This window comes from Bactrocera oleae, chromosome 4 (assembly GCF_042242935.1).
Source record: "Bactrocera oleae isolate idBacOlea1 chromosome 4, idBacOlea1, whole genome shotgun sequence".
Taxonomy (NCBI): Eukaryota; Metazoa; Arthropoda; class Insecta; order Diptera; family Tephritidae; genus Bactrocera; species Bactrocera oleae.
This window is the reverse complement of record NC_091538.1, coordinates 31,545,549-31,573,377: the sequence shown is the minus strand read 5'-3', so window position 1 is coordinate 31,573,377 and position 27,829 is coordinate 31,545,549. Positions and strand designations below refer to the sequence as shown.

The window sequence follows — 27,829 nt, the reverse complement described above, 5'->3', positions numbered from 1 at the left end:
GAAAGTCACAATAGAATACCCTAGAAGTGTCCATATCGCCAAAAACCTTTTTGAATTGCTTACTTGCAATCTGCTGCAACGGGAAAACCACGCCACTTCTAGCAACACACACCATCCCAAAGCATCATGTTGCGAACGCGCGAACAAGCAACAGCTTGGCGGAAAGCAAGTATGCCCATCAGCAGTCAGTTAGCATAGGACTTTAACAGCGATCACACGCATGACACTAGACTCAGCAGTGAGTCGATCCTCTGGCTAGTCTTAGTGTCTTAAGTTGTGAACGCCGTTTGTTAAGGGTGAGCTCGGTAGTGAGTTGATCCTCTGACCGACTCAACTCTTAACTTTCGGTCGCCAACGCAGTCTCCTGTGGTCCGGGCTTATTTTTCCACGGCTATACACGAGCGCCGGTAGAAACATCAATATCCGAGCGTCAACGCATGCAGTAAGACATCATCATCTAAGCCTACACGAGCGCCGGCAGAAACATCCGAGCATCGTCATCGTAGCACCCACGAGCATCAACGCACGCAGCAGAACATCGTCATCTAAGCCTACACGAGCACCGGCAGAAACATCGGAGCATCGTCGTCGTAGCACACACGAGCATCAACTCACGCAGCGGTAGAATCGCCGTCGAAGCCATCAGCCACAGGACGCAAACGTAAGTCATCCTAAGCCGCTTAGCCCAGAGCGCGGCAGAGTAGAATACGCTATCGTATAATAGCTATTCAACGGGAGCGCGGAGAGGCGAATGACGCTACTGCGGTAAGGAGTGAATGTCTCGCAGTGAGTTGATCCTCCGACCTGCTCCACGCTTGGCATCGCGACATCGCAATTCTGCGTGATAGTGACGCGCTAACGTGCTACGCAAACCACAACTCTGCCATAGCGCTATCCTCGAGTGACGCCACTACAACGCGGAAGACGCCATTTTGTACAGTGAAGTAAAAGAGAAATTGTGAATGTTTTATTGTTGTTTTACGAAATCCCTTCATTTTGATTGGCAATGAGTGATTATCGAAAAAGACTGAGCGGTGCAGAATATCGTAAAAGGAAAACAGAAAAATCGTCAAAACAAGAAAATTTACTGAATAAAATTCCAAAAATATCTAATTTTATGACAAGATCAGAAAAACTTGTAAGTGATGATCAGCAAGAATCAGGATCATCGGACGTAAGTATTTTAATACACTTGCAAGTATTTTTTTTTTTCAAATATAACTCTAAAAAAAATAGTAAAATAATTTCTCATAAATTAAACTTCTTGAAAAAGTTTTTAAATATTAAGAATTGAATTCGTTTTAGTTTTTTGTCTAAACAGGGAAAATTTTAATTTCAAATATGAATGAATTAATGTCCGTGGCTAAAAGATTTTTTTGTTTGGGCCAAGAGAGACTCAATGCTGTCAATTGAAGCTCAACTAGTTCAAGAAATTAATTAGGACGACATGTTGATGATTTTGCTCAGACGAAAGCCAAAAAAAAGATTTTTACAAATTAAGTAATACATTACAGTTTAAGAAAATTGACTATTTATGTTATTAATATTTATTTGTAGTGTTTAACAAATATATTTTTATGAAATAAATATTTTATCGAAATAATATGAATGGACTCAAAGAAATAAAATTTCACCCTTAGAAAAGGGCGGCTAATCAGACAGGGCCTAGGGCGGCAAAAAGCTTAATCCGCCACTGCTTACCATCTGGAAGTAACACAAGAAGTAGTCTTCTCGACTTCATGCAAAATAACATAACAACTTAATATACATCAGTATATGTTATAATAAATAAAAAAAATTTAATTCAAAAATTAATTGTAGAAGTCATTATTAAAAAGAAACTTCAGGTACTCCAAAAATTTTAAATTTCCCTCGCACCACTTTATTAACTCCCCCTATTTGTGTTTCAATTCCTCCATTGCAAATTTTTCTTTCATTTGTAATTCCATTATTTTTAATTTTTCTTGACTGTGCAATTCATTCAGTTTCAGTTTCATTTCCATTTAAATAAAAAAATTTGAATTTTTCATGCGATTTACTATTTTCTTTCCACACTAGTTTAGGGTTTGAACAATTTGCACAAATTTACAATATCCTCAATACATTTTATTTTCTTTACTTCTATACGCATGCAGAAACAATGAAATTCTAGTTTTAATCACAAATCACAATCTTGCATTTTATTGTTTTGCCTTCCATACTCCCTTCACCCGTCGAGCCCTCCCACGCTTTGGTATATGTTGTACGCATATACCGAACCTTCGAACGTGTCACCTTCCAGTCTACCATTTCTATTTGAGACGTTACAAAATTCCTGTTTTGGGTTACAAATTCAACCAATGACCAACTCCTCTTCCAGCAGCCACTTTCATGTTGAGTTGGACTGCACCCGTTTTGCTTTTGTCTAAAAACACATTTCATTAATAAAATAGTATTTATTATGCATTTACATGTATAATATTAAATTGCTCCATTTAGTGTTAAATTTCCACTCAGTCCCCCTCACCATAAGACACTGTCACACCACATTCACCACACCAATTCACATCCACATCACCGAACCTACTTACATTCCACATCACTACACTACACCATGCATCAACACGCACATACAACATCACCACGATCACACTACCATGAAGACATCAATAAAAAAATTAAAATAACGTGAACAAAAAACAATGTGCCAAAAAAGGAACAGTGACAGTTATTGGAAAAAAAAGTGCAGTGTGATATAAAGAAATATATAAATATATATATATGTTATATGTGTACATAAAGAAAATATATGTACATATATATATACATACATATATACATATGCAAAGAGTGAAGTTGAGAGTTGAGTGACCGAGCATATGTTCGAACACATACATACATATGAGTAAAAACACGTCAAGTGGACCCCTCATTTTCCACTTGATCATCGAATTTGAATGTGAGTATTTTTTCATAAAGTAGTCATCATGAGCAAGTTATCCCCCGCTTAGTTTTTTTAAATTTTTATTTTAACAACAATTTTTTTTTTATTGAAAATTTTTACTACTTTTAGTTAAAAAATTAATAATTAGAAAACTATTGGTGATTTTTTAATGAAATTTTCAGGAGTTATAGTTCAAAACTGGTACTTTGAGAATATATATAATTTTTTTTTTCAAATTGTTAATTAACTTTTAAGTTAAGAAATGAAAATTTTAATGACTTCTCCCTCAAAAAATTAAAAATTTTTTTTTAGTATTTTGCAATAAACATTAAAGTAACGAAATCCGCAAAAAAATTTGACTGATCGCCATTAGATTAAGCAAAAAAAAAATTTTTATGACGGCCGGTGAGCGCTGCCGGTATAGCGGTTTATGTTTGTGCGGTTCGGCAACGCGACACTTAGAGTGTGTTGCATATTTCATTTGTATGTTGGGAGGATGGTCACAGATTTTGCTTGCAGTGAATTACCATGAATGGGTTAGAACAATATGCATAATACCCGCTTAAGTTTCAAAGTAATACTTAAGACAGGAATTCCCTAATCCACCAGAATGTATTGAATACCCGCTATTTAATATTTCAAGGCCAAATTTTTAACTGGAATTTCCTATTCTTTAAGTATTAAAAATCCATAATTTTTTTACTAAAAATAGGAAATCTTTTTTATTTTATCCGCTCCAAACTTATTTTTTAGAAATTTTATCAATTTAAAATTAAAAAGGTGAATTGAGCTCGCGTCGTGACTAACTTTTTCCGGAATTACAACGTAGTTTATATGTTTCATTTCTTCACTTTCTCTATAGTACACAACGTAAGGGTGAATTGTAGCCTGACTGGTATTCCAATGATGAGATTGAATGGAATTTTGAACAGTAAAAGTTAAATTTTCTGAAAAATCAAGGCAAACGATAAATTCTCCATCCTCAACAGATTCTTTCTTCTCAGTAAAATATGACGCTTGAGATCGTGCAAGAAAATCATGTCTCAACAATTCAGGCCATTTTTGTCTTAAATCATTAAGAAAATCTTCTTTTGCCTTCGTTTCTACAATGATTTCAGTTCTAAAAAATTCAAAATAAATTAACTGAATTAAATAATAATAAAAAATGGATAATCAAAAGAATTAACAATTTAAACATACAAAATCTAATAACTTCATTATTAATATGTAGATTGCGTAACAAAATATAAAGAATATTAATTACTCAGTGGCATAAATATAAAAATTATTTGGTGACAATAATTACAAAAATTTTAAAAGCAAAGAAGAAGATTTTAGTGTGTTTAAATGAGTTTAAACTCCCTCCTCCAAGTGCACCACTCTACTCGGGAAAAACTGACACGCCTTAATGAAACACACCACACCTGTGAACACTCAAGGAATTTCACCCCACACCAGATGACACCACACAGGACAACACAACATACCATTTCTCATTCGCTCGCGGGCCTGAGCGCCACATCAACCTTAAACATTCGAAATAATTCCGATCTCTTTGCACAACGTCATCGTATAAAATCGCTATCTCCGCTACCAACCGTCAACACTTTCTGGGCTTAAAACCGTGGTATTAATCTTTATCAAAAAAAGTGTTAAACCAATAAAAAATTTGTGAAAATTAACATTTAATAAAAAAAGTAAAGAACATTTTAATTTAAACCTTAAAAAAGCGTTTTGTGGAAAAAATGGAAGAAATAATGTCATTGGTGAGCGCTAACTTTATAGCATAATTAATCATGGTCCTTCGAGCCATAGTGAGCGGCACTATGGATTAAAAAAAAATTGAATATATATTATATATATAATTATATATAACTTAAGTGAAAAAAAGTGCTACGAAGTGACAAAAACGTTATTTCTTGTATATACACACAAACGGAAAAAAAATACACACATATGGTGAGAAAACTTAAATAGAACAAAAAAATAAGGTGACAGTAAGTAACAATTGGGAACACACAAACCTAACATTATATGCAAACGCATATGTAAGGAGGAAAATAAGTGCGGTGAAAAAAACAAATACATAAATATACAATGCAAAATTTGCTAAACATCTTAAACAAATATAAAACAACACAATCGGGCGCGAAACCAAAAGACAAAAGCAATAAACGGGCGCGAAACTTAAAAACACAGTATACACAATAACATAAATAAAAACAAAACAAACGGGCGCAAATTTATCCACAAAAATACAAACAACAAACACGCATAAGGAGCTAGCCAGCTGGATGCCGAAGAGGACAGACACTGGGACAAACGCACAAGCACGTATACTTGTATATACAGATATACGCCCTCCAAAAGCCCCTTGAGGAAAACCAAAGTGAGCGTATTTATTTCACTTATTATTTTATAGACTAATATAAAAAAAGATTACCAAACTGGTATAGATCACGGTAAAAATCGAAATACCGCTGACATTAAAACCAGTTTGGTACAATATATATATCCAAATATATATTATGTAAATAATTGATGTATGCCTATAAGCTTACCTTTGTGTTTTCAAACACACATATTTCACAAACACAAAAAACAAAAACAGAATTCAAGTATTTACTTGCAAATATTTTCCGGCAATACCCCTTATTTTTAACAAAAACAGTAAGCAGGATTGCCTAAAATAAGTAAGCGAAGGCACAAACATATAACAAAAATTTAAAGACAAAGAAAGAGAAACAAAATAAATACAACCGACATATTTATATATTTTCAAAAACCAACTTTACCATATTTACATCCATATATGTGCATACGGAGAATACCTGCACATTATCAATTCCTTTTTCGCGCTCTCTTTCTATTGCAAAATATAGAAGCCCAGTTTATACATACATACGGCATACAACCTATATTTTTATACCATAACCAACATTGGGTAATATTAAATTATTAAAATTTTAAACATTCACTAAAAAGTGATTTTCAAATTGCGAATGAATAAACAAAGTGAAATAAAATTTCCTTACGTTTATTTTTTATTAAAACGCAAACAAAAAAAAACAAACAAACTCTTAAAAAAAAAAAATATATATATATACATATATAAATACATAAAATATTCTTTTAACAAGAACTAAAGTACATCGCATATGTACATCTATTCAAGCAAAACCTCTTGTTTTTGTTAAAACACAAGCAAGCAGGATTGCGAACCACACAAAAACGCATTGATCTCTCTAACGAGCTCTCAATTGCACACAAACAAAAATAATATTTAAATATACACATATTAAAACATATACAATTATAGTTGTACATATTTTCAAAGTCCACATTGGCATATACCCCGCAATACCCCTTATAACAAACAAGCGGGACTGCGTACATAAAAAACTAAAAGCACATTGATCTCTTCAACAAGCTCTCAATTGCATTAGAAAATATACACACATACGCACAAACAATCCGTGCATACTTATGTACAAAGTGTATTGATCTCTTTAACGAGATCTCATTTTCACGAGCACATAAATATATACTAACAAGTCCGTGTATTAGGGTGTACTTAAATACTCCAACATAAGGACATAAAAGCATTGTTAAATTAAAAGTGCGATTCTTAGTAATTAAATTAAGAAAATTTAAATTACACTCACAACAAAATATTTTAAATAAAATACAAATTAAAAAATTTATTTCGCATTTAAATATTTATCTAGTCCGAAAAAAACTCGTATACAAGTATGCGTAAAAGAGTATTCGGTATTAATTATCATTTATTGCTGCGTTTAAATCAGTTTACACTGAGAAAATTTTAATTAACTTTGACACATGTGCGACCGATCTCTCGTCGTCGCATGCAATCATTTTAATATGGCTCTGGTACCAGCCGGCATCTGAGCATGACGGTGGCGGACCTGGATTGCTTAATAGCACTTCCAGTGGGGATTCTTCCTTCGGGATCCCAATCATCCAGAACGCCAATGACGATTCGGTTCCTGGCCACTTCTGCAAATGATTTTGCGGGCGTCACACCCTTTATTTTCGGTCTCGTGGCGCACGGCTTAGCCTATTTAGCAGACCTCTGTCGCTTTTCTGCCTTTACTGGCGGTTCCAGCTAAATGTTAGGTATGGCTGCTCTCGCACAGTCAATCGATGCTTGGAGCTCCTTAGTTAGCTCCTCTTTGGTTGCCGGTTGCATCTCTACTAACCTCAGTAGGTATGCGGCGCGTCGTCTCTGCGCATACCTTGCCTTTGCCGGGTTCTGAATGCTAAATGCAGGCCACTCTCTAGCAGATGACTTCCAGCAGCAGCCCCTTTGGCCTCTCCCCCTCCCCTTGCTTTTCAGCCGTGTTTTGGCTGCAGGGTTTGGATCTGGCAGCTTCCGGCGCTACTACTTTCTTGGGGCCAGCTTTAGCTACTGCCCTTTTACTTGTGCCTGCTTTATCTACGGGACCAAGCTTAGTTCCTGTCCTCTTGCTGATTGTTGCCGAGCTCGCTCCAAACGCTGCTCTTTTTTGGGAGCAACTAGCCCCCTTTTTTTTAGCCTGCTTTTTTTGTTAAGATATGGGCTCTCTCTGATTTTCGTTTTGGTTTATTTAACTTAGATTTGGTTCATAATTGGTCACACGAGTGTGGAGGAAAGTGTGTCCGCTTGCGCATAGTCCCCGATATGCAAGTAAGGCTATCATATTACGGAGGGCGCCAGGTTTCCGTAAGCTACGTTTGAGACTGGGCTATTTAAAAGCCCCCAGCCAGGTTGATCCTCGGCACGGGTCGCATGACACTTTGATCCAGTCCTTTATAGTACCCCCGACCATGGTATGGCTCCTTATCTGTATGCTGTGCTATTGAGGCACAACGAACACACAGGTAAGAAGTCTGACCTTAGCTAGATTCCTCACGGTTCCTACGGCAGGGCGGTCTGTTACCAGCTCGTTCACGCTTACGTCGTTAAACACATTTATATATGTATACATATGTATATACACTACAATCTAAATTTACCTTAACACAAAAAATTTTTTGGCTAACATTGATACATATATAATATTATACATATTATCATTACTTTTTGTTAAAAATGTCATATTTGGCTTATATATAGTTTAAAAAAATAGCTACCTTTATTTATAAATTCTAATTTAACAACAATATTTTAAATCTGATATGATATGAAATAGTGAACTTTAAGCCCAGTTTGAGAATTCTCCTTAAAAATTTGCTAATATATAGAATGAATATAAACGCAATATAAATTATTGTTTTTGTTTTTTGTATTTGTTAAAGTAGTTTATATTATAATTTGAAATAAATGCATGCAAGCTTGTTTTTTTTAAAAAAAGTTGAGTGTGCCAATATTGTAACGGTATTCTCGATAAATCGTCTATCTTGTAACTCAATCTTGAGTTCGATCACTGGATTGTTCCAATTTAATGTGAGATTTCCATCTGCAATTACCATATATAATATTTAATCAATTCTTTAGAAACATTATAAATCTCACGTACTTACCTTCTTTACAAACGCGTTTTGACACTATAAAATAAAAAAAATATTATATCTAAAAAGGAATTTAAGAAGAGCTCTGAAGAAACACCATTGAGAACCAGTGAGAGCCATTGAGAATCAGTGAGGACCAGTGAGAGTCCTTGAGAGTCAATGAGAAACACTGAGAGCTAGTGAGAGGCACTGAGAAAAAGCGAGAGAACCAGTGAGAAACACTAAGAACCAGCGAGAGCCCCCGAGAAGCAAGAAGAGCCAGTGAGAGACACTGAGAACTGGCGAGCGTCAGTGTGAGACACTGAGAACCAGCGAGAATCACTGAGATCTACTGAGAACAAGTGTAAAAAACCGAGAACCCGTGAGAAACACTGTGAACAAGTGAGAGCCATCGAGAACCAGTGAGAGGCACTAAGAACCAGTGAGAGCCACTGAGGTCTACTGAGAAACAGTGAGAACCAGTGTAAAACACCGAGAGCCAGTGAGAAACACTGAGAACCAGTGAGAGCCTTAATGAATTAGTGGAAGACAGTCAGAAAGCCAGTGATAGTCACTGAGAACCAGCGAGACCCACTGAGAACCAGCGAAAGCCCCTGAGAAGCAAGAAGACCCAGTGAAAGACACTAAGAACCGGCGAGTGCCAGTGTGAACCACTGAGATCTACTGAGAACCAGTGAGAGATCTTCAGAACCAGGGAGAAGCACTGTTCACCAGGAAAAATCAGTGAGAAGCCGTGAGAACAAGAGAGAGCCCTTACACTGACTTTCTTACAGAGACACTGACAACCAGTCAGAGACAGTGAGAGCCACTGAGAATCAATAATAGCCAATCAGCGATAACCAGTGAGAAACACTGCGAGCCAGTGGGAGCCATTGAAATACAGTGGGAGCCAATGAGAGCAATTGAGAACCAGTGAGAGCCACTGAAAAACACTGAGAGCCAGAGAAAACCTGAGAACACTGAGAGCCATTGAGAAGAAGGAAGAGCCAGTGAGAGACACTGAGAACCCTTGAGAGACAGTGAGAACTATTGAGAAGGCCACTGAGAACCAGTGAGCAACACTGAGATCCAGTGAGAACTATTGAGAACCAGTGAGAGTGATTGAGGGCTAGTGAGAGGCTCTGAGAAACACTGATAGCCAGTGAGAAGCAGGGAGAATCAGTGAGAGACATTGAGAACCGGTAAGAGACAGTGAGAACCACCGAGGGCCACTGAGAACCAGTGAAAGCCATTAAGACTCAGTGAGAGCAAGTGAGACCCACTGAGAACCACTGAAAAGCCATTGAGAAGAAGGAAGAGCCAGTGAGAGACACTGAGAACCCTTGAGAGACAGTGAGAACTACTGAGAAGGCCACTGAGAACCAGTGAGCAACACTGAGATCCAGGGAGAACGACTGAGAACCAGTGAGAGTGAGTGAGGGCTAGTGAGAGGCACTGAGAAACACTGATAGCCAGTGAGAACCAGTGAGAGCCATTGAGGACCAGTAAGAACCAGTTAGGATCAGTGAGAGCCACTGAGAAACACTGAAAGCATTTGAGAACCAGTGTGAGTCAAGCGATCTTTTGAAAAGAACTATAAATGTTGTGGGAAATCCTCTTTATAGAGTATTTAGTGGTCTTCGTTTCTTCAAACTATTTTATACCTACTAACTCTAGACTTCAAGATTTTTATGATGTAAGAAAAAAATAACTGTAGCTGATATACACCATAATAATTCATCACGAAATCTAAACGCCGAATACCTATCAGCAAAGCTTTTCAAATGCTTCCGATCACGCCAAAGTGTTTGGATCGTCGGTTCTTCCTGTTCACTAGAAACTATTTCTATTTCCTTAACAGTGTCTTCTTCCTTTGTCTAGTCTAGTTGTATGAAAATATTCTTAACCATATGTGTGTATGAATATGTTGGTTGGTTCTTAAATACTTCAAACGTGCCACGTTTTGTCGTATTTACCTTATTTATTTGAATAGAAAGTTCTTTTCACTGTGATTCGCTTTTGTCCACTTGAAATCCGCTTAAGCCTTGTTATATTCAGTAACAATACATATACATATATCTACATACTTATGTTGCCTTTGCATGGATCATCCTTACATCAATGGGCTTGCGGCGTCGCGCCAGCGCTAATAACCATCACGAGCCCGCCTTGTGGAGCGTGTCGACTTTGTGGCGACAGCGGTAAACAACGTTGTTGTTGTTGTTGAAATTTGTTTCTCATTATTGATTTTGTATACTAATTATTTCCTGTTTCATTACTCGAACGTTTGTTTACAAATCGTTGAACAAAGATCATCAACCCTACGCCAAAGCACTAAGCAGCAAGATACATAGCTAGCCGGCTGTAAAAGTGATGTTGCAGGCAAAGTCAAGTTATTGTTATAATAACAAAAAGATGTTGTTTTTGTCTTTCCACCAGTGAACAAAATCACATACTTCATAAAGTGCATTATTTATGTTGCCAAAACGGAAAAAGCAGCGTTTCAGTTGATATGAAAAGCCACCAGGCAAGGAATCGCATATGAAGAAGGCAAAAAAAAAAACAAATTTACGAAAACAATGCCAGCAAAAATAAATAAAAAATAACTAAAACAAAATACATTTTAAAAATCCAAAAGAAAAATAACGGGTCACAAAGGGAAGATTTTTCGCGCTTTTTATCTCTCGAACCTGTGTGTGGGTAAACATTTCATTTGTTGCAACAATCGATCTATGACTCTGCTATGCACTGTAAAAAGTGGATTTGCTTAACTCGTCTTTCTAAAAGTAGAGATTTAGGTGGTAATAACGGTAAGAACGGCTTCAGCTCACTGATAAAAGGCCCCAATTGAAGAAGCGGCTCTTTGGTCGATTTTAATCTATCCTCTATAAAATTTTAATTGACGACAGTTTATAATATATGTGAGTACGATTTTATTGAGATCCAGTCCCTGGCAAACAGCTCCGTATAATATTTTGCTCTAAAGAATCTGCGATTATAAATGAGTCTCAATTGCATACGATACTTTCATAGCTTCTGCCCTCGAGTTCCTTTAACTATTCATTGTTATTCTTTATAACCTCGGTTGTGAAGTTTTGAGACGTCCAATACTTTGTCCTAACCATTTTTGTAAAATAAAGTTTAGTTACACACATACACACGCGCATACATAGGGATGTTGTGTTTTTTTATGGATACGCAAAGGTTCTTTCGTTCCTTCCAAAGATATTATATACAATACTGCTCATTCATTAGTATTCCCTTATAGGGACGTCTTAGTTTTGTATTGCAGTATCTCAGGACTGCGCTCTCGGTCTTTCAGCTACTTCATCTTCGGGGCCTTTTGCATAATATGCCGAGTAAAAGGCGTTCTTTATATCGCGGGTAATGACAACGCAGAATTGCTTATCACCCCATCGGCATCTACTTCCTGTGGAAGTGTCCTGTGCTTTTTTTTTTGCTAGTTTTGTAACGGTATCTATAGCATCCACGGTGCTTCGTCCTTTCCGGAAACTAAACTGCATTTGGTCCAATCCACATCCACATCTCCTTCAGTGTATATCTCAAGCCGCTTACATATTATGGTTTCCAGAACCATATCATGCAGAGAGGGCGATACGATGAGGGTTCTTTCGGAGGTTTGTCACCCTTTGGGAGAAGAACGTGCCCTTGCCGCTTCCAGTCTTGTGGAAAAATCCGTTTTCTCAAACAACTTGTATACGCTTGACGAAATAGTTCGGGGTTTCTTTTCGTGACGTGCTTGATAATGAAATTGGGTATTCCGTCCAGGCCAGGTGCTTTTCCTGTCTTCTTCTTGTCACATGTTTCAGTTCCTCATTGGACATTTCCGGGATTTCATTCATGTTTATACGAAAAACTTACACTCGCATGGGAGCACTTCTTGGAAACAGGACACTTACTATCTAGCGCAAGGTGGTGGGAGATATAGGGGGTCTTCTTGATCTTCCCAGTTTCCTCATCACTATCTGATAAGCTTTCCCCCAAGGGAAGACAAGAGCAGGTTGAACGCGTTTTTCCTACTCTTCGCTATTTCTTTATGACCTCTTTCGGCATCTTCCGGAAGTTGACAAGGAGTTCCTCAAAATCGCGTCTTCCTCTAGCCCATTGTTGCATACGTCGAAACCTGAAGCATTCAGTTCTCAGCTCAGCGATTTCTTTGGACCACCAGTACGAGGGTGCTTTGTTTCTGTTCTTCCTTCTTGGCATTGCGGCATTGCAGACCATTGTAAGTGATTGCGTTGTGTTATTTGTTTGGCTCTGTGCATCACCTTGTGTGTCTTCACTGATCATATTCAAGCATTTCTAGGTCGCAAGCTTTTAACTTCCATCGTTTTGTCATATTTTTGAGCATCGTACTACTGGGATTTTGCCTATATCGAACGTTACGGCTTAGTGGTCACTATAAGTATATATTTCGGAGACTTGCCATGATATCTGTGAAACTATCGATGAACGTACAAAGGTAAGGTCCATATTAGACGACGCCCTGTCTTTAATAAAAGTTGGTTTGCGTCCATTGTTAAGAAGTACTAAGTCGAGGTTTGCAAGTGATGATAGTAGAGCTGTACCCCTCGTATTTGTAACTGTACTTCCCCATTCGACCGCCTATGCATTAAAATCGCCAGCTACCACATGCGGTACGTCTCCGCTTGCGTGCGTTGTGAGCTTGAAGAGCATGTCCTGAAATTGCTTAAGAGATAGGCTGGGGGCGGCGTAGCAACTATAGATATGTATGCCTTTTATCTTTGCATATACAAAACCATTATCTTGACTTTTGGGAGCTTCTTCAATGGTAGATTGCCAAAAGTTAATATCGCGGATTTTGAGCTTTTGTGTTCAGACCATACTTGAGGTTTTGTACTGTTCGCTGAGTAGTAGTATGTCTGTGTTGAGGTGATATGCAGTTTTTGTCAGTAGTGCTTGGGCTGTCTCGAAACTTTCAAGCACACACAAGCAACGAATATATATAAATAATATATGTATAATAAATATAGTTTTAAAAAATTAAAGAACAGGCTTTTAAACCATTCAAACTAAGAAGTTTAAAACAATTCCTTATATAAACTGACAGAACTATTGACCGAAAAATACTTGTATTATTGTGAGAGAAGCGTAGTATGGTTTGCGATATATTTTTCGTATATTTAGCACATCACACTACGCTCACCTTTGAAATAATGGGAAACTGTTATAAAATTATTACATTGTCATCGGTCCTTTACACGTCTGCAAAGTTATAAGTTAATCAAACTTCTGGAAGCCGGTAAAAATTGAGCTCTAAGATTCCATTACATACATACATCCCAAGCTAATAAAAGCAAAATAAGGAACAAATAATATGCACAAGGAACAAGAAGTAATCTCACGCGGACGCGAAAGAAGAATTGGCGACTACAACGTCTACATACATACTCACATACATCAAATTTCCCCTAAAAACACTGGGTACACTATTAGAATTTTAAATATTTTCCAAACAGTGATCTTTATATTTCGGAAAAAAATTAACGATACGGTAAAAATAATAATCATACGTCAAAAAAGACGCGGCTTAACACAAATAGATAACTGAAATATATATATATATATAAAAGGCACAAAGTTTATTGGGAAAAGGTTATCACAACCTCGAAATCACATGTTTGATGAGGAAGTTGGTTCAAATTGGCTGGTTGCCATAGTCTTTTTAATATGTTTGAGTTCCTTTATCCTTAAGTAGCTTAAAATATTCTCTATAACCAGTAAGGAAGAGATAAGTTCGGGAGTAATCGCACATTTCATACTCTTGGAATTTGCCAGGATCAAACCAGAGGAAATAAGTACCTTCAGGTGTTGGCAAAATTTTATTTTAGCTAGTGTGGAAGGGCTAAGCTCGGATGAAATCGAACATTTTATGGCATACTAACAAATACTTGATATTAAACAAGTAAGGAAGGGCTAAGTTCGGATGTAACCGAACATTTTATACTCTCGCAAAGTCAAATGGTATACTCGTTTGAGATTTCTTTGTGGATTGACTGATATTTTCGGTAGAAGGTCAATTATAGGCACTGGGGTCCACATATTCAGTACTTAGGGGCTTGAACAGTTTTGGTTCGATTTAAACAATTTTTGGTCACAAGGTGGCATACTTCAAACGCATTATTCACGCAAAGTTTTACCCCGATACAATCATTGTTGTTTGATTTGCATAGTGGAAAGTGAAAAAATCAGATGGAATTTAAAATGGTGTTATATGGGGAATAGGCGACTTTGCACTTTAACATAGAAATATGAGAAGAATGTTGTGTACCGAATTTGGTTGAAATTGGTTAAGCAGATCTCAAGATATGGGTTTTCACCTAAAAGTGGGCTGTGCCATGCCCACTGTCTAATTTTGATCGCGGTTCCTATAAAGTCATCTCATATCATCCCAGAGATTAAATTTAATGTCTCTGGCGTGTTTAGTGCTTGATTTATCGCGCTTTTAGTAGTTTTTAACAGTATCGTTATATGGGGAGCCGATTGCCACCCGATTTCAACTATTTTCACACCGTCAATAGAAGTGCTAAAAGCATTTTCTTCCAATGAATTTGGTTATTATAGCTTTAGTAGTTTAGGAGATATGCACATTAAACCTATTAATGGCGGGACCACGCCCACTTTAAACAAAAATTTCAACTGCAGATGCCCCTCCCTAATGTGATCTCGTGTACCAAATAACAGTCTTGTATCTTATTGCGGAGCTTAGTTATGTCAATTTTTTTGTTTTTGATTAATGGCGTTTTGTGGGCGCAGCAGTGGTCCGATTACGCCCATCTGCAATACCAACCGTCTTACGGTACCAAGAAACATGTGTACCAAGTTTCATGAAGATATCTCAATTTTTACTCAAGTTACAGCTTGCACGGACGGACGGACAGACAGTCACCCGGATTTCAACTCGTCTCTTCATCCTGATCATTTATGTATACATAACCCTATATCTAACTGGATTAGTTTTAGGTGATACAAACAACCGTTAGGTGAACAAAGCTATTATACTCTGTACAACAAGTTGCTGGAGTATAAAAATGTAGCAAAATAATTGAATACATGAACCACGAAATCGGGAATAGGTTACAATTAAATTTTAAATCATATTTACTTATATTGAAGGTCATACACTTACTTAGTTTTATTACTAGATTTGATTTCACGTCATCGAAAATTATATTAAAATCATTCCTAAATGAGAACTATGTGATATAAACTCAACCGAAGAGGCTAATTTAATACTGTATATTGAGTTAATGTGGAAAACGTCAACCAGAGGACCCATACTCATTATATAATATTAGGGATATGAGGTTTAGAACACATCAATTCAATATACAGCAACCAATTTATTGAAGGAAACTTTTGATGAGCGCCTCATCTTGAATCTTGGGACTGTAGAATATAACTAATACTTTTCGTTCAGTTAAATTTTCTAAGCTATGTTACATATTGACCAATATACAATATAATATAATATTTATAATATACGGTAATATTTATAATATACGGTACGGCCAACTGGAAGATTGATTTTTCTTAAGTTATCTATATAGGAGATAGGGGCAGAATTGACCCAATTTTACCTAGTTTTGGCATTACCGCATATTATTAGAAGAAAAAAATGCTAACTGAATTTAATTAAGGTACCTCACATACCATAACCAATATAACGGGTGTTTTTTTAGACGTATGGTTTTCAGTGAGGTTACTTTGACAGCTGTTACTTGATTTATACTCAATTTGGTTTGCCATTTTATAGTGAACGGGTTACTCCGGAACCTCGTTTGCAAATCTCGCAAATTTATTACCAAAACTCACTTTTGTTTGAATGAGTACGTTTATAAACAAAATTGTTGCATTTGGAGTGATGATAATCCGCAAGCCGATATTGAGACGCCGTTTCTTACCCAAAAAGTCACTGTTTGGTATGCTCTAGGGGCTAAGCGAATCATTGGTCCATAATTAATAACTTTTTCGTACCGGAATTGGGGGATGTTGATATGAAGGTCCTTAAGTTCCAACAAGATGGCGTTACATGCCATACAGACAACGAAGCAACCAATTTATTGAAGGAAACTTTTGATGAGCGCATTATCTCGCATCATGGGACTGTAGTGTGGCCTCCAAAATCGCGCGATTTAACACCGCTGGACTATATTTTTGGGGGATATGTGAAGTCGCTTGTCTATGCAGCTAAACACGAGGCGATTGCTGCCTTGGAAAAGAATATTTGGCGCGTTATTACTGATATACGGTCCCTAATTCTACAAAAAGAGTTCGAAAATTGGGCCGCGGCGGTCACTTGCCCAAAATCATTTTGAAAACATAATGGCAAGCCCTTTTCCTTCTAATAAAGTTAAATTCTTGGCCATAACATTAAATCATTTTCGTTTAATGTATTCTTGGAAACCACATGTTTAAATACATACCCTTAATATTACGATTCGGTTTCGCCCATTTTCATACGTAATATTAGAATGTAAAAGAAAATATTATGTACCGAATTTAGTTGAAATTGGTTAAGTTAGTTCGCAGATATATGATTTTTTCTTAAAGTGGGCGGTACCACGTGCATTGTTCAATTTTGACAACGGCTCCTATAAAGCTCTTTCATACCATCTCGCGTGCAAAATTTTATTTTTCTGATGCATTTATGTACTGATTTATCGCACTTTTAGCAGTTTTGAACAAATCCGTTATATGGCGAGTGGGCGAATATAATTCTACAATTTTTCTCAAAAGTTCTTAAAATGTTTGATTGAATCATTTTACTTTGCCATCGAACTGCGTATTTGTCTGTACCCAATTTCCGCTACTGGTTTAGCCTTTTGATTAGGAATTGGGTATATAAGTATATTGCTGAAATAGTCTATGACTACCAAAAAAAATGTGTTTCCTAATTTGCTGGTGGGAAATAGCGCAGTCACATCCAAGGCAATTTGTATATAGATGAGTTAGTCATAACCCTACATATACACTACTCCACCCGGGTAAAACTAGCGCTAACTAATATAGTACAAAAATTTAAAATAATAATAAAAATAATAAAAATTTACAAAATATGTAATTATTAATTTAATTAATAATTTATAAATTAAACATTATATCATATTGTGAGAAGGAATACTAAAAATAAACACTTCACGAAATATTAATTGTTTGTGTATTAATAGCTTCTATGCGCGGTGGTGAATTTTTTCTCCAATAAACTGAGTACTTTAATCATGATCATTCGAGCCTTAAAGAAAGGCACTGTGGAAATATAACATGTGACATGGGACATGGGACAAAACATTAAAGCGCAGGGAAACAAAAAAGTGCGATATCCAAAAAATAAAATAAAACATAATGTAGACAAATGTATGTAAAGTTTTATATAATATAGTTGTATTTATTTAAATGTTTTAATTTCGTTTTCTTACAGTATTGTTTAAATATTCCAATTACAAGCACATTTTTAGTTTTATTACCGTAATATTCTAATTACAGAGCACACTTTTAGTTTTATTACTTGAATGTTCGAAGTCCGTGTTCCATCTGATATTGTCGGTTTTTCGTCCGTAAGCGTCGCGTCCCTTTCGTCCAGTCAGTGTTGTCGTATGTCAAAGATGTCCAGTCCGCACGGTCGTATTCCTTCGTCCATATGGTCGTATTTCTCGGCCATTCCTGACTACTTATTCGCCTCGAATAACGTTACCACCTTTTCATATAGTACGTAAGGGTCGATGTTACCTTAAGTCCCTCATTATTTCCCACCCTTCTACTTTATATTGACCGTGTTTATTCCGCTTCCAAATTGTGTTCGTCTAATTGCAACCAAGTCATGTACGTTATATTCAACTTCCTTTTTACGTTCTTATTGAATGACTTCCTATTTGTTTCTTGAATGTTCTGTATGTTTTCTTTAGCTACTTCACGCAACTTATCACGCCTACCGTTTAACTCACAAACTACTTAATTTTCTAAAATATCGTTTAATGCAAGGTCCTCTTTTACTCGCATGTCACAACCTGTCAAAACCTTAAATGGGGCCTGATTTGTACTTTGACTTGTACTTGAACTGGGGATTTAGAAACTGCTAAACCTTCCCGACATACTTGTACCACTGTGAGGCATTCGGGTGAGATAACTTAGCAAGCATTGGGCAAGCACTACCCTATGCATTCGTTCCACTTGTCCATTTCCTCGTGGCACCCCCGTTGTAATAAGTAGATGTCGAATATATTATCATCGCAATAACTTTTGAAAGCTTGTGATGTAAATGCTGATCCCCTATCTGATATAATTCACGTGGGTTGCCGAAAATATCGGCTTGCTTTGAAAGCACGTTTAACATTAGACACAACTGCTTATTATATTTTTTACTTTTTCTTTGAGCCCTGAAATGTAATAGTATTATCCTACGCATTCACAAGTCTTTTTAATTGAAAAATGCCCCTGCTTATGTGCTATGAAGATGATCTCATTCTCCATCTGTTTTGGTACCAGTATTTTGCGATGTCTGTGCCTCTTTTGGTCTATGCTGTAACGATTCGTCTATTAACGTACACGCTAGCCTACTTAAAGCATCGACATGCTACATTTTAGAGCCTGACCTATGTTCTATAGTATAATTAAATTCTTGCAAAAACATCGCCCACCTAGCTACCCGTGGCGAACGTTTTTCTTTAATGTCATAGCAAATGCGTTGCAGTATGTTATGATTTTGAATTCTAAACCCTAGAAATAAACTCTCCATTTCTTTAATGCGTTGACGATGGCAAACAGTTCGAGTTCATAAGAATGATAATTCTCTTCAGCTGAACTTGTTTTCTGGCTCATGAACTGTACTGGATGATATGCTTCATCCTCTGCTCTCTTTTGTAACATTACCGCGCCATACCCATGCTTTGATGCATCTGTATGAACTTCCGTTATTGCTCGAAAGCAATTGCCTGTTCTTCCTTCCACTTAAAATTTTGATATTTTCGCTGAAGATCTGATATTGGTTTGGCCACTAGCACAATGTTTCGAATGATTCTTCGAAAGCCGAATGATAATCCTAAAAACGGTTGTATGGCTTTTTTGTCTCTGGGTAGGTTAAAAGCTTTAACTGCTCTGGTTTTCCGGGCGACAGATGAATTGTGGTAGTTTCCATTATATACCCCAAAATATTTACTTTACGTTTCAAAAAATTACACTTTTTCCACTTAATCTATAGTCCGGCATCTGCTGCTACTATAGAACTTCCTTTAGTTTTATTAACCCCTCCTCCTCGTCTATAGATGGAATAATTAAGTCATCCATATAAGTGACTACACTTCCCTTATCTTTTAGTTCCTCAAAAATTGAATGGATAAATCTGCAGAATACTGCTGGTGAATTAGAGATGCCAAACGGCACAAATTTAAATTCAAATTGACCTTTCATTGTAACAAACGATGTATATTTTCTAGAGCTTTCTTCGATTGGAACATGCAAAAATCCGTTAGCCAGATCTAAACTTTATATCCCTGGAGTTTCTCAACTACCACGTCAATCAATGTCATTGGAAAATATCGCGCAAAATTTTCAGTTTTAAGTTGCAATAATCGCAACATAATCGCTCTGTTTTATCCTTTTTAGACACAAGCACAATCGGCGACGCGTATTAGGATACACTTGATACACAAAACTGCTCTTTCAATTATTGCCGGATATTGGAAATCCCTATTGTTGACTATATGAAATGTGATATTTATCTCAATATCATCTACTTTTGCTTTAGTTTCGAAACTACCTAACGTGACCACTTCCGCATGACCGATTCCACACAGCACTCGTTTATCATTGTTTGGTTTAACAATAAAATTCAGCTTATCGCTGTGTCTGCCCTGATCAAACACAACTCACTGCCCGTATCTATCAAAGTAGGAAAAATTGTGTTCCCTACCTTCACTCTTTTAAATGTTAGTCCAAAATCTGCAACTGAAGGTTTGAACTTTACTTCAGTTATTGTGTTCAAATTATCTTTTTAACTTTTGATTTTAACCTACTGCATTCGTAGCGCTTATGACCTATCTTGTTGCACTTATAGCATCTAATTTGTTGATTTGTGCAATTCCTTGCTATGTGTGAAGTTTAGCCACATTTAATAAACCCAACGATTAAGCTCCTCCCGCCCAACCGACGCGAGGGGCGCAATCCGCTTACGTGCGGAATTAGCCGAGTCAGAAAAGGCAAGAGAGTTTTTTAAGTGTTGAGATCTAAAACTGCTCAGCTACAGAAACAAAAATTTCAACAGCTAAGATCTAAAGTTACAATATAATAAATTGTTACATTTTCATTTATTAAGAGAAAACAATAAAGTCTTTTTAATTTTGAAAAGTGAGTCAGATAAGTCAAATGTGCTGGAATGAGAATTAAAATCATGACATATACGGCGGAATGGCTCGTTTAGTTCAAAATTTGATCTACAGGATTTTAGTAGTAAAGGTCTAAACTGCCTCGAAAGGCGAACCGGGATATTTAATTTAATTTCAGACAGGAGAAAAGAACTGCAAACAGTTCCATTCAAAAGTTTCACTAAGAATATTATGCCAAGCATTTCCCTACGACTAGAAAGTGTAGGTAGATTAATAAGTTTTAAACGACTAGTGTATGGAGGTAGACTTACCCTAGCATCCCATCGGAAATGCGCTAAGGCGAAAAGTAAAAATTGTGTTTGAACCGACTCTAACTTGTCAGAATGGATTTGGTAGCTAGGGTTCCATACCACTGAGCCATATTCCAATATAGGTCTAACCAAAGTTGTATAAAGTGTTTTAGTAATATACGGATCTCTAAATTCTTTAGACCAACGTTTAACAAAACTGAGGACAGCTTTTGCTTTCAAGACCATGGTATCAATATGAAGACTGAAATTAAGCTTATTAACACCCAAATCAACATAGTTTAAAACTTGCTCTAGAATATGATGTTTTATTACATAAGAAGAGGGGTGCACAGATCTACGGGAAAAGCACATCGTCTTACATTTATTGAGATTCAATGGCAAATCATTTCTATCACACCATGCAACCAAATTGTTTAAGTCTGTTTGCAACAGACACCTTTCCTCAGTTGAAGTGTATGATTTAAAAAGCTTTACATCGTCAGCGTATAATAAAATTTTTGAGAATTCTATTACTGAAGAGATATCGTTAATAAACAACAAGAACAGAATCGGGCCAAGATGACGACCTTGGGGAACACCAGAAGAAACATTAATTGTATCTGAAGGTGTATCCTCAAATATCACTCGTTGTGTTCTATTATAAAGATAGGAAGATACCCATTGAAGGAATCTTGGCTGAAAGCCCAGCAGATCAAGTTTATGTATGAGAATCGAGATATTTACTTTATCGAAAGCTTTGCTAAAGTCTGTGTATATAACATCCGTATGCTTATGTTCCCTAAAACCCAATGATACATGGTTTACAAATTCAAGTAAGTTTGATATAGTCGAGTTCCCTTTACGAAATCCATGCTGAGATGAGGAAATTAACGGAGAAATCGAAAAGGTTATATTGTCAGTGATGATAGCTTCAAAAAGTTTAGGTATAACTGATAGTTTTGCGATACCTCTATAGTTTTCAATGTTGGATCTAAATCCACTTTTATGCAAAGGGATTATAAATGACTGTTTCCATATTGAAGGAAATATACCGTGTTTAAGAGAGGAATTAAATATCCTTGTCAAAGGCAAATAAATATATTTGGCACTATTTTTTAGGAAGCATGAGGGTATCATGTCTAGGCGATAACTAAAAGATGGTTTTAACTTATTTAAATTAAAAAGGACGTCTTCTTCAGAAATAACTGGAGCGTTAATTAAAGTATTCGAACACAGCACTTGCTGATAAGAAAAAGTTTTGGAAGAATTATTACAGTAGTTTGACTTGAAAAATTCTGCAAACATATTGGATATAATATCATTGTCACTTGAAATGATAGATTTGTATTTCATTGTCACCATTATAATTAGGCCATGTTACTGTAGAAAGTTCTGTATTAAACTTTTTTAAATTAGCTTTTGCAAAGTTAAACCGAGTACAGAAGCACGAAGTTTGATGATTATTATCCCGTACAATGCCTGAGATTTCGACAGATGTTTCCAAAGCAGGATGATATGAGTCCTCTGGTAGAACAAGAGGATTACTTTGAATAACGGAACACTTTGCAGAGGTATCAACGTATACGAAATCTAAGCATTTACCAAATTTATTCGGAATCAAATTAATTTGGTTCAGACCCAACTCGGACATTTTTTCGAAAAACTCATTAAAACATGACCGATTGCAAATCGGCACGATATAGTCATCGAAAGGTTTCCACGAAGCACACGGTAAATTGAAATCACCTAATACAATTATTGAATCTGCATTATTTGCCATCGAGGTAGCACTATTTATTAAAGAAGCATGCTGCATGTATACAGATAAGTCCGAATGGGGTGGTATATAAGATAGGGTTAAATAAATAAAGCAACTATTAACGTATACTCTAATACATTTAAATTCAAATGAGTCGGTCCCTGGAACAAGAATATTTTCAGATGGGATAGAGGAATGCACGGCAAATAGAACACCTCCACCGATTCTGTTCAGTCGATCACATCTAAAAATTTGAAATTCGCTGTTTAAAATCTCATTATCAAAAATGTGAGGTTTTAACCAAGTTTCTGTAAATCCAATTATATGGAAATTAAAATTGGAACTGTTCAAATACAAGTCAGTTAATTTTGTATTAAGACCTCTAACATTTTGATAATAAATGCTTAGCGAATTTCTACCAATCAGTTTTTTATATCGGTGGTTGCTTTTGGTAATTTAACAATGTTTTCCTCAGTTTGACTTCTAAGTTTAGGTTTAAATTCGCGTACAAAAGTCCCAGGTGGCCAGAATGAACTATCTAAGATCTTTTTGAATGTTTCAAGAGATACGTCTATTTTAAACGATGCTATACTTCTATCATAATTGAAGTTAAATTTACGTATATTGATATCATCGATTTTTAAACGTGACGAAATGTAAGATTTAATGTCCTCCACCAAGGTATCTTTGGCAAGTCTCGAAATAAATATAGACTTTTTAGGTGGAATAACTATCAAATTATTAACTGATGCTACTAAGTTAATAGGGGGAGCCTCTGGAATTGTGAGACACTTATTAATATTAGATAGAGCTTTTGGGGAATTGAGCTCTTTGGAAGTTGACGGCTTATCACCTTGAGGGCAAGGAGAAGAGAGATTAATTAGGTCATTGGGAGGAGACGTTCTTTTCTGAACAGAAGAACTAAGTGTTACTTCATCGGAAGGACGTTTACGCTTAGGAGCAGATTTAGAGGATTCGTGAGAATCATTCAGGCACTTAAAGGATTTGAACAATTTTTCATAGTGCCTAAATTTTTCAGTGAGGCTTACAAGATCACGACCGATTTCGTTAAAGCCATTGCGTGTCTCCCTATAAACTTTAAATAGATCGATTTCAATAGATCTACAATTTAAACAGGACCAACGCAATCCCTTACAGTCGATAATAGAATCTAAGATTCTACCAGTCAGTCCAGCACATTTAATATGGGTAAGCCCATCACAAAGCCAGCATGAAACTTAGCGATCTGACTCGCCTTTAATGTTACAATTGGGGAAGTTACGAGACATAATAAACCACAAGAATGAAGATCAAATAAAAGAGTAGGTAGAACAAAGTTTAATAGATAAATAATAAATTAGTGTGTTAATAAAATATTAATAATAATTAATTCAATTAAGAACAATTTTTTTATCAAAGTTTAAAACCAAGACAATTTGAAGAAGCAATATAGCGAGCAGTTTTAGAAGCACTGCAACAAATAAAAAGCTAAACGCAACACAGCTGTGAATAAAGAATTAAATAAGATAAACAAAGTGAGAAAATAGAATAAAATAAAACAAAATGAAAGAAAGGCTGACTCGGCACCAAAAATTGGAAAGTTTAAACTTTTTAATACTTTTTAATACCGCACAAAACAGAACATTTAATACTTATCATGAAACTGAGAGTTTAATCACTAAAAATTTGTATTAACACGGTAATAAAAATCAGTTAAACTTCAAGAATTTTTTAAAATAAAAACACAAATGTACACAGCTAAAAAATTAAGCTTAAGAGCTTGACGTGTTGCCACATCATGCCCGTTTGATATTTTCCTTCCCCTCTTCTCTGATATTGACTCCTTTCACAACTTCGATTATTTATCTATATCTAACTCTTTCATAAATTTTTATTTCCTCTTTTAATTCCATTATACTCCTTGCTTGGTACAAAACCGTTTTGTGTACTTTTGAATCGGGTATCCCTAGTATGAAGAATTATATTACACTAGCTTCTTCCAGTGTTACCCGCTTCCTTATTTCCATTAAGGCATATAAAAATTCAATATAAGTTTCGATTTGTTTCTTTTGACGATTTCTTACCGAGTTCATCAATTAAAGATGTTTTCAAGATGTCCAAACACGTACCGGTTTTGCTTTGAATGAAAGCCCTAGCTGTTCCTCTGAGAAGCTGTTTTGCAAAAAAAATTTATGAATTTCCGACTAGTCCACTATATGTGCATTTTCTTCAAAAGATTCTGCCCATTAGTAAATCTCTCGATTCTCATACATAAACTTACTCTGCTGGGCTTTCAGCCAAGATTTCTTAAATGGGTAGCTTCCTATCTTTATAATAGAGCACATATTGATACCATGGTCTTGAAAGCAAAAGCTGTCCTCAGTTTTGTTAAACGTTGGTCTAAAGAATTTAGAGATCCGTATATTACTAAAACACTTTATACAACTTTGGTTAGACCTATATTGGAATATGACTCTGTTGTATGGAACCCTAACTACCAAATGAATTCTGACAAGTTAGAGTCTGTTCAAAAACAATTTTTACCTTTCGCCTTAGCGCATTTCTGATGGGATTCTAGGGTGAGTGTACCTCTATACACTAGTCGTTTAAAACTTAATAATCTACCTACACTTTCTAGTAGTAGGGAAATGTTTGGCATAATATTCTTAGTGAAAGTCTTGAATGGAACAGTTTGCAGTTCTTTTCTGCTGTCTGAAATTAAATTTAATATCCCGCTTTTCGAGGCAGACCGTTAAAATCCCATAGATCAAATTTTGATCTAAACGAACCATTCCGACGTATATGTCATGATTTTAATTCTCATTCCAGCACATTTGACTTATATGACTCACTTTTCAAAATTAAAAAGACTTTATTGTTTTCTCTTCATAAATGAAAATGTAACAATTTATTATATTGTAACTTTAGATCTTAGCTGTTGAAATTTTTGTTTCTGTAGCTGAGCAGTATTAGATCTCAACACTTAAAAAACTCTCTTGCCTTGACTCGGCTAAATCCGCACGTATGCGGATTGCGTCCCTCGCGTCGATTGGGCGGGAGGAGGTTAATCGTTGGGTTATTATTATATTATTATAACTGCCTTACCTCCTGTCCATTTATCGGTAGCCCTACTTCTCTTAGCCTCTCTTTTAACACTGTCACCGTCATGTTCAATACTGTCTGAGCCTCCATTTAGTGCTCTTCACAATTTAGTTTATTACTTAAAACTACGAATACTTCAATTCTAATAACTGTAAAAAAGATCACGATTGATATAAATATATGTAACCTTAGACGATATGGTTAATAAAAATTTTGACCTGTTAATTTGCTCTTCCTGGAAATGCCTCTTCTAAATATTCCAATTGCAAGCACACTTTTAGTTTTTTTACAGTAATATTCCAATTACAGAGCACACTTTTAGTTTTATTACTTGAATGTTCAAAGTCCGTTTTCCATATGATATTGTCAGTTTTTCGTCCGTTAGCGTCGCGTCCCTTTCGTCCAGTCAGTGTTGTCGTATGTCAAAGATGTCCAGTCTGCACGGTCGCACTCCTTCGTCCTTATGCTCGTATTTCTTCGTCTCACATGTATACAAACACAAAAGAAAACAAAAAACGGTAATAAAAACCGTGCTGTGGTGAAGTTTCAAAATATATATTAATATATACAAACACATATGTATAAGCTAGGTTTTCTTTGGTTAAAACCAGTAAAAAAATATAAAAATATATTTATTATATATTATATATAAAAATATATTTTTTAGTGAAGCATAGCTCCTTTATTGAGTGGTATCTTAATTAACACTAAATCTTAATTCTATTTTTACTTAACATTAAACTTAACTTCTAAAGCACCGCTGCCGCTGTTGTTTACGGAAAACGGTTGACATTCCGTTCCCACAGGAAACAAGTGTTTGGTCAGCACTTTTCAATTGCGCGTGCAATATGGCCTTCAGGTGAAGAGTCGTATGGCACTTTACGTTTAATTTGAGAGTTTGGTATTATTAGGGAGGGATAGCTTATTTGGTGCTAACTTATATAAGTCCAGTGAAGTGACACTAATATAATTTATATCTACATATAGATACTACCTAGAGTGTTTACTTTTTGCTAGTTGATAGTTTGTTTACATACATATAACATATTGTTTGTTTTAATACATTTCCTTTGTTTTAAGATTAGGTTGTTTTGATATATTATATTTAATGTTGTTTTGATACATTGAGTTTATTCAAAGACATATATTTTGTTTACTGAAACATAAGGTTGTTTTAATGTTTGGTTGCTTGGGATATAATATTTTGGTGAGATAATGTTATAAGTAACACGTTCCTTAACTCGGGCGGCCCAAACGTTCGCAACTCTGGAGACAACGCACACCCCTAAAACGCTTCGAATTTTCTCAAAATGGTAAAACGATTTTTGCCTAACTTTTACTAGCAAAGCAAACACACTCCACTCCACTAATGTGGTTTACGCTCTCCTGCTACCCATTTTTTGATGCGCGCTACGCAAGACCATTTTTTATTTTAAAAGTTAACGGCTTATGGTATATTATTATGTAATTTATTATTGTAATTTTTTTTTTCATTTTTAAGCAAACGATAATTCAGTCAGTGTATATACTCGTATTGGTTGTCCTTTCTTGCAGAAACCACCCAAAATTGTACTACCTCCGATACAAAGCTAAAGGTCAAGCAGTTGTTAGAGTTTCGCACTTCATGACGAAAATTTTGATTTGGCTTGGGAAGCTCTAATAATATGATATGAAAACGATAGAACATTGGTCGATAAACTAATAAATATACTCATGAACGGGATTGGCAAAGTATAATGCTGGAATTAGTGACCTATGTACCACCCTTCCGTACTCACTGTCCGTATCAAACAAAATTTGTCAAAAATTATGCACGTAGTGACAACGTAGAAATCAGCTATTCTCTTTTGTTTTCATTTAAGCAATGCTGTCATTGGAATCAGCTGTTTTAAAAGAATTTCAC

General features: G+C 35.8%; 1 protein-coding gene across 2 annotated transcripts in view; it reads left to right on the top strand.

The window, feature by feature from the left end:
• Positions 1-201: 201 nt before the first annotated feature.
• LOC106621802 (uncharacterized) overlaps positions 202-27,829 on the top strand; it is a 100,335-nt gene continuing 72,707 nt past the window's right edge. For both annotated transcript variants that reach the window (XM_070108061.1, XM_070108062.1), the window contains exon 1: positions 202-1,174. In XM_070108061.1, the coding sequence (XP_069964162.1) occupies positions 1,007-1,174 (168 nt within the window). In that variant the 5' untranslated portion in view covers positions 202-1,006. The remainder of the gene's footprint in view (positions 1,175-27,829) is intronic.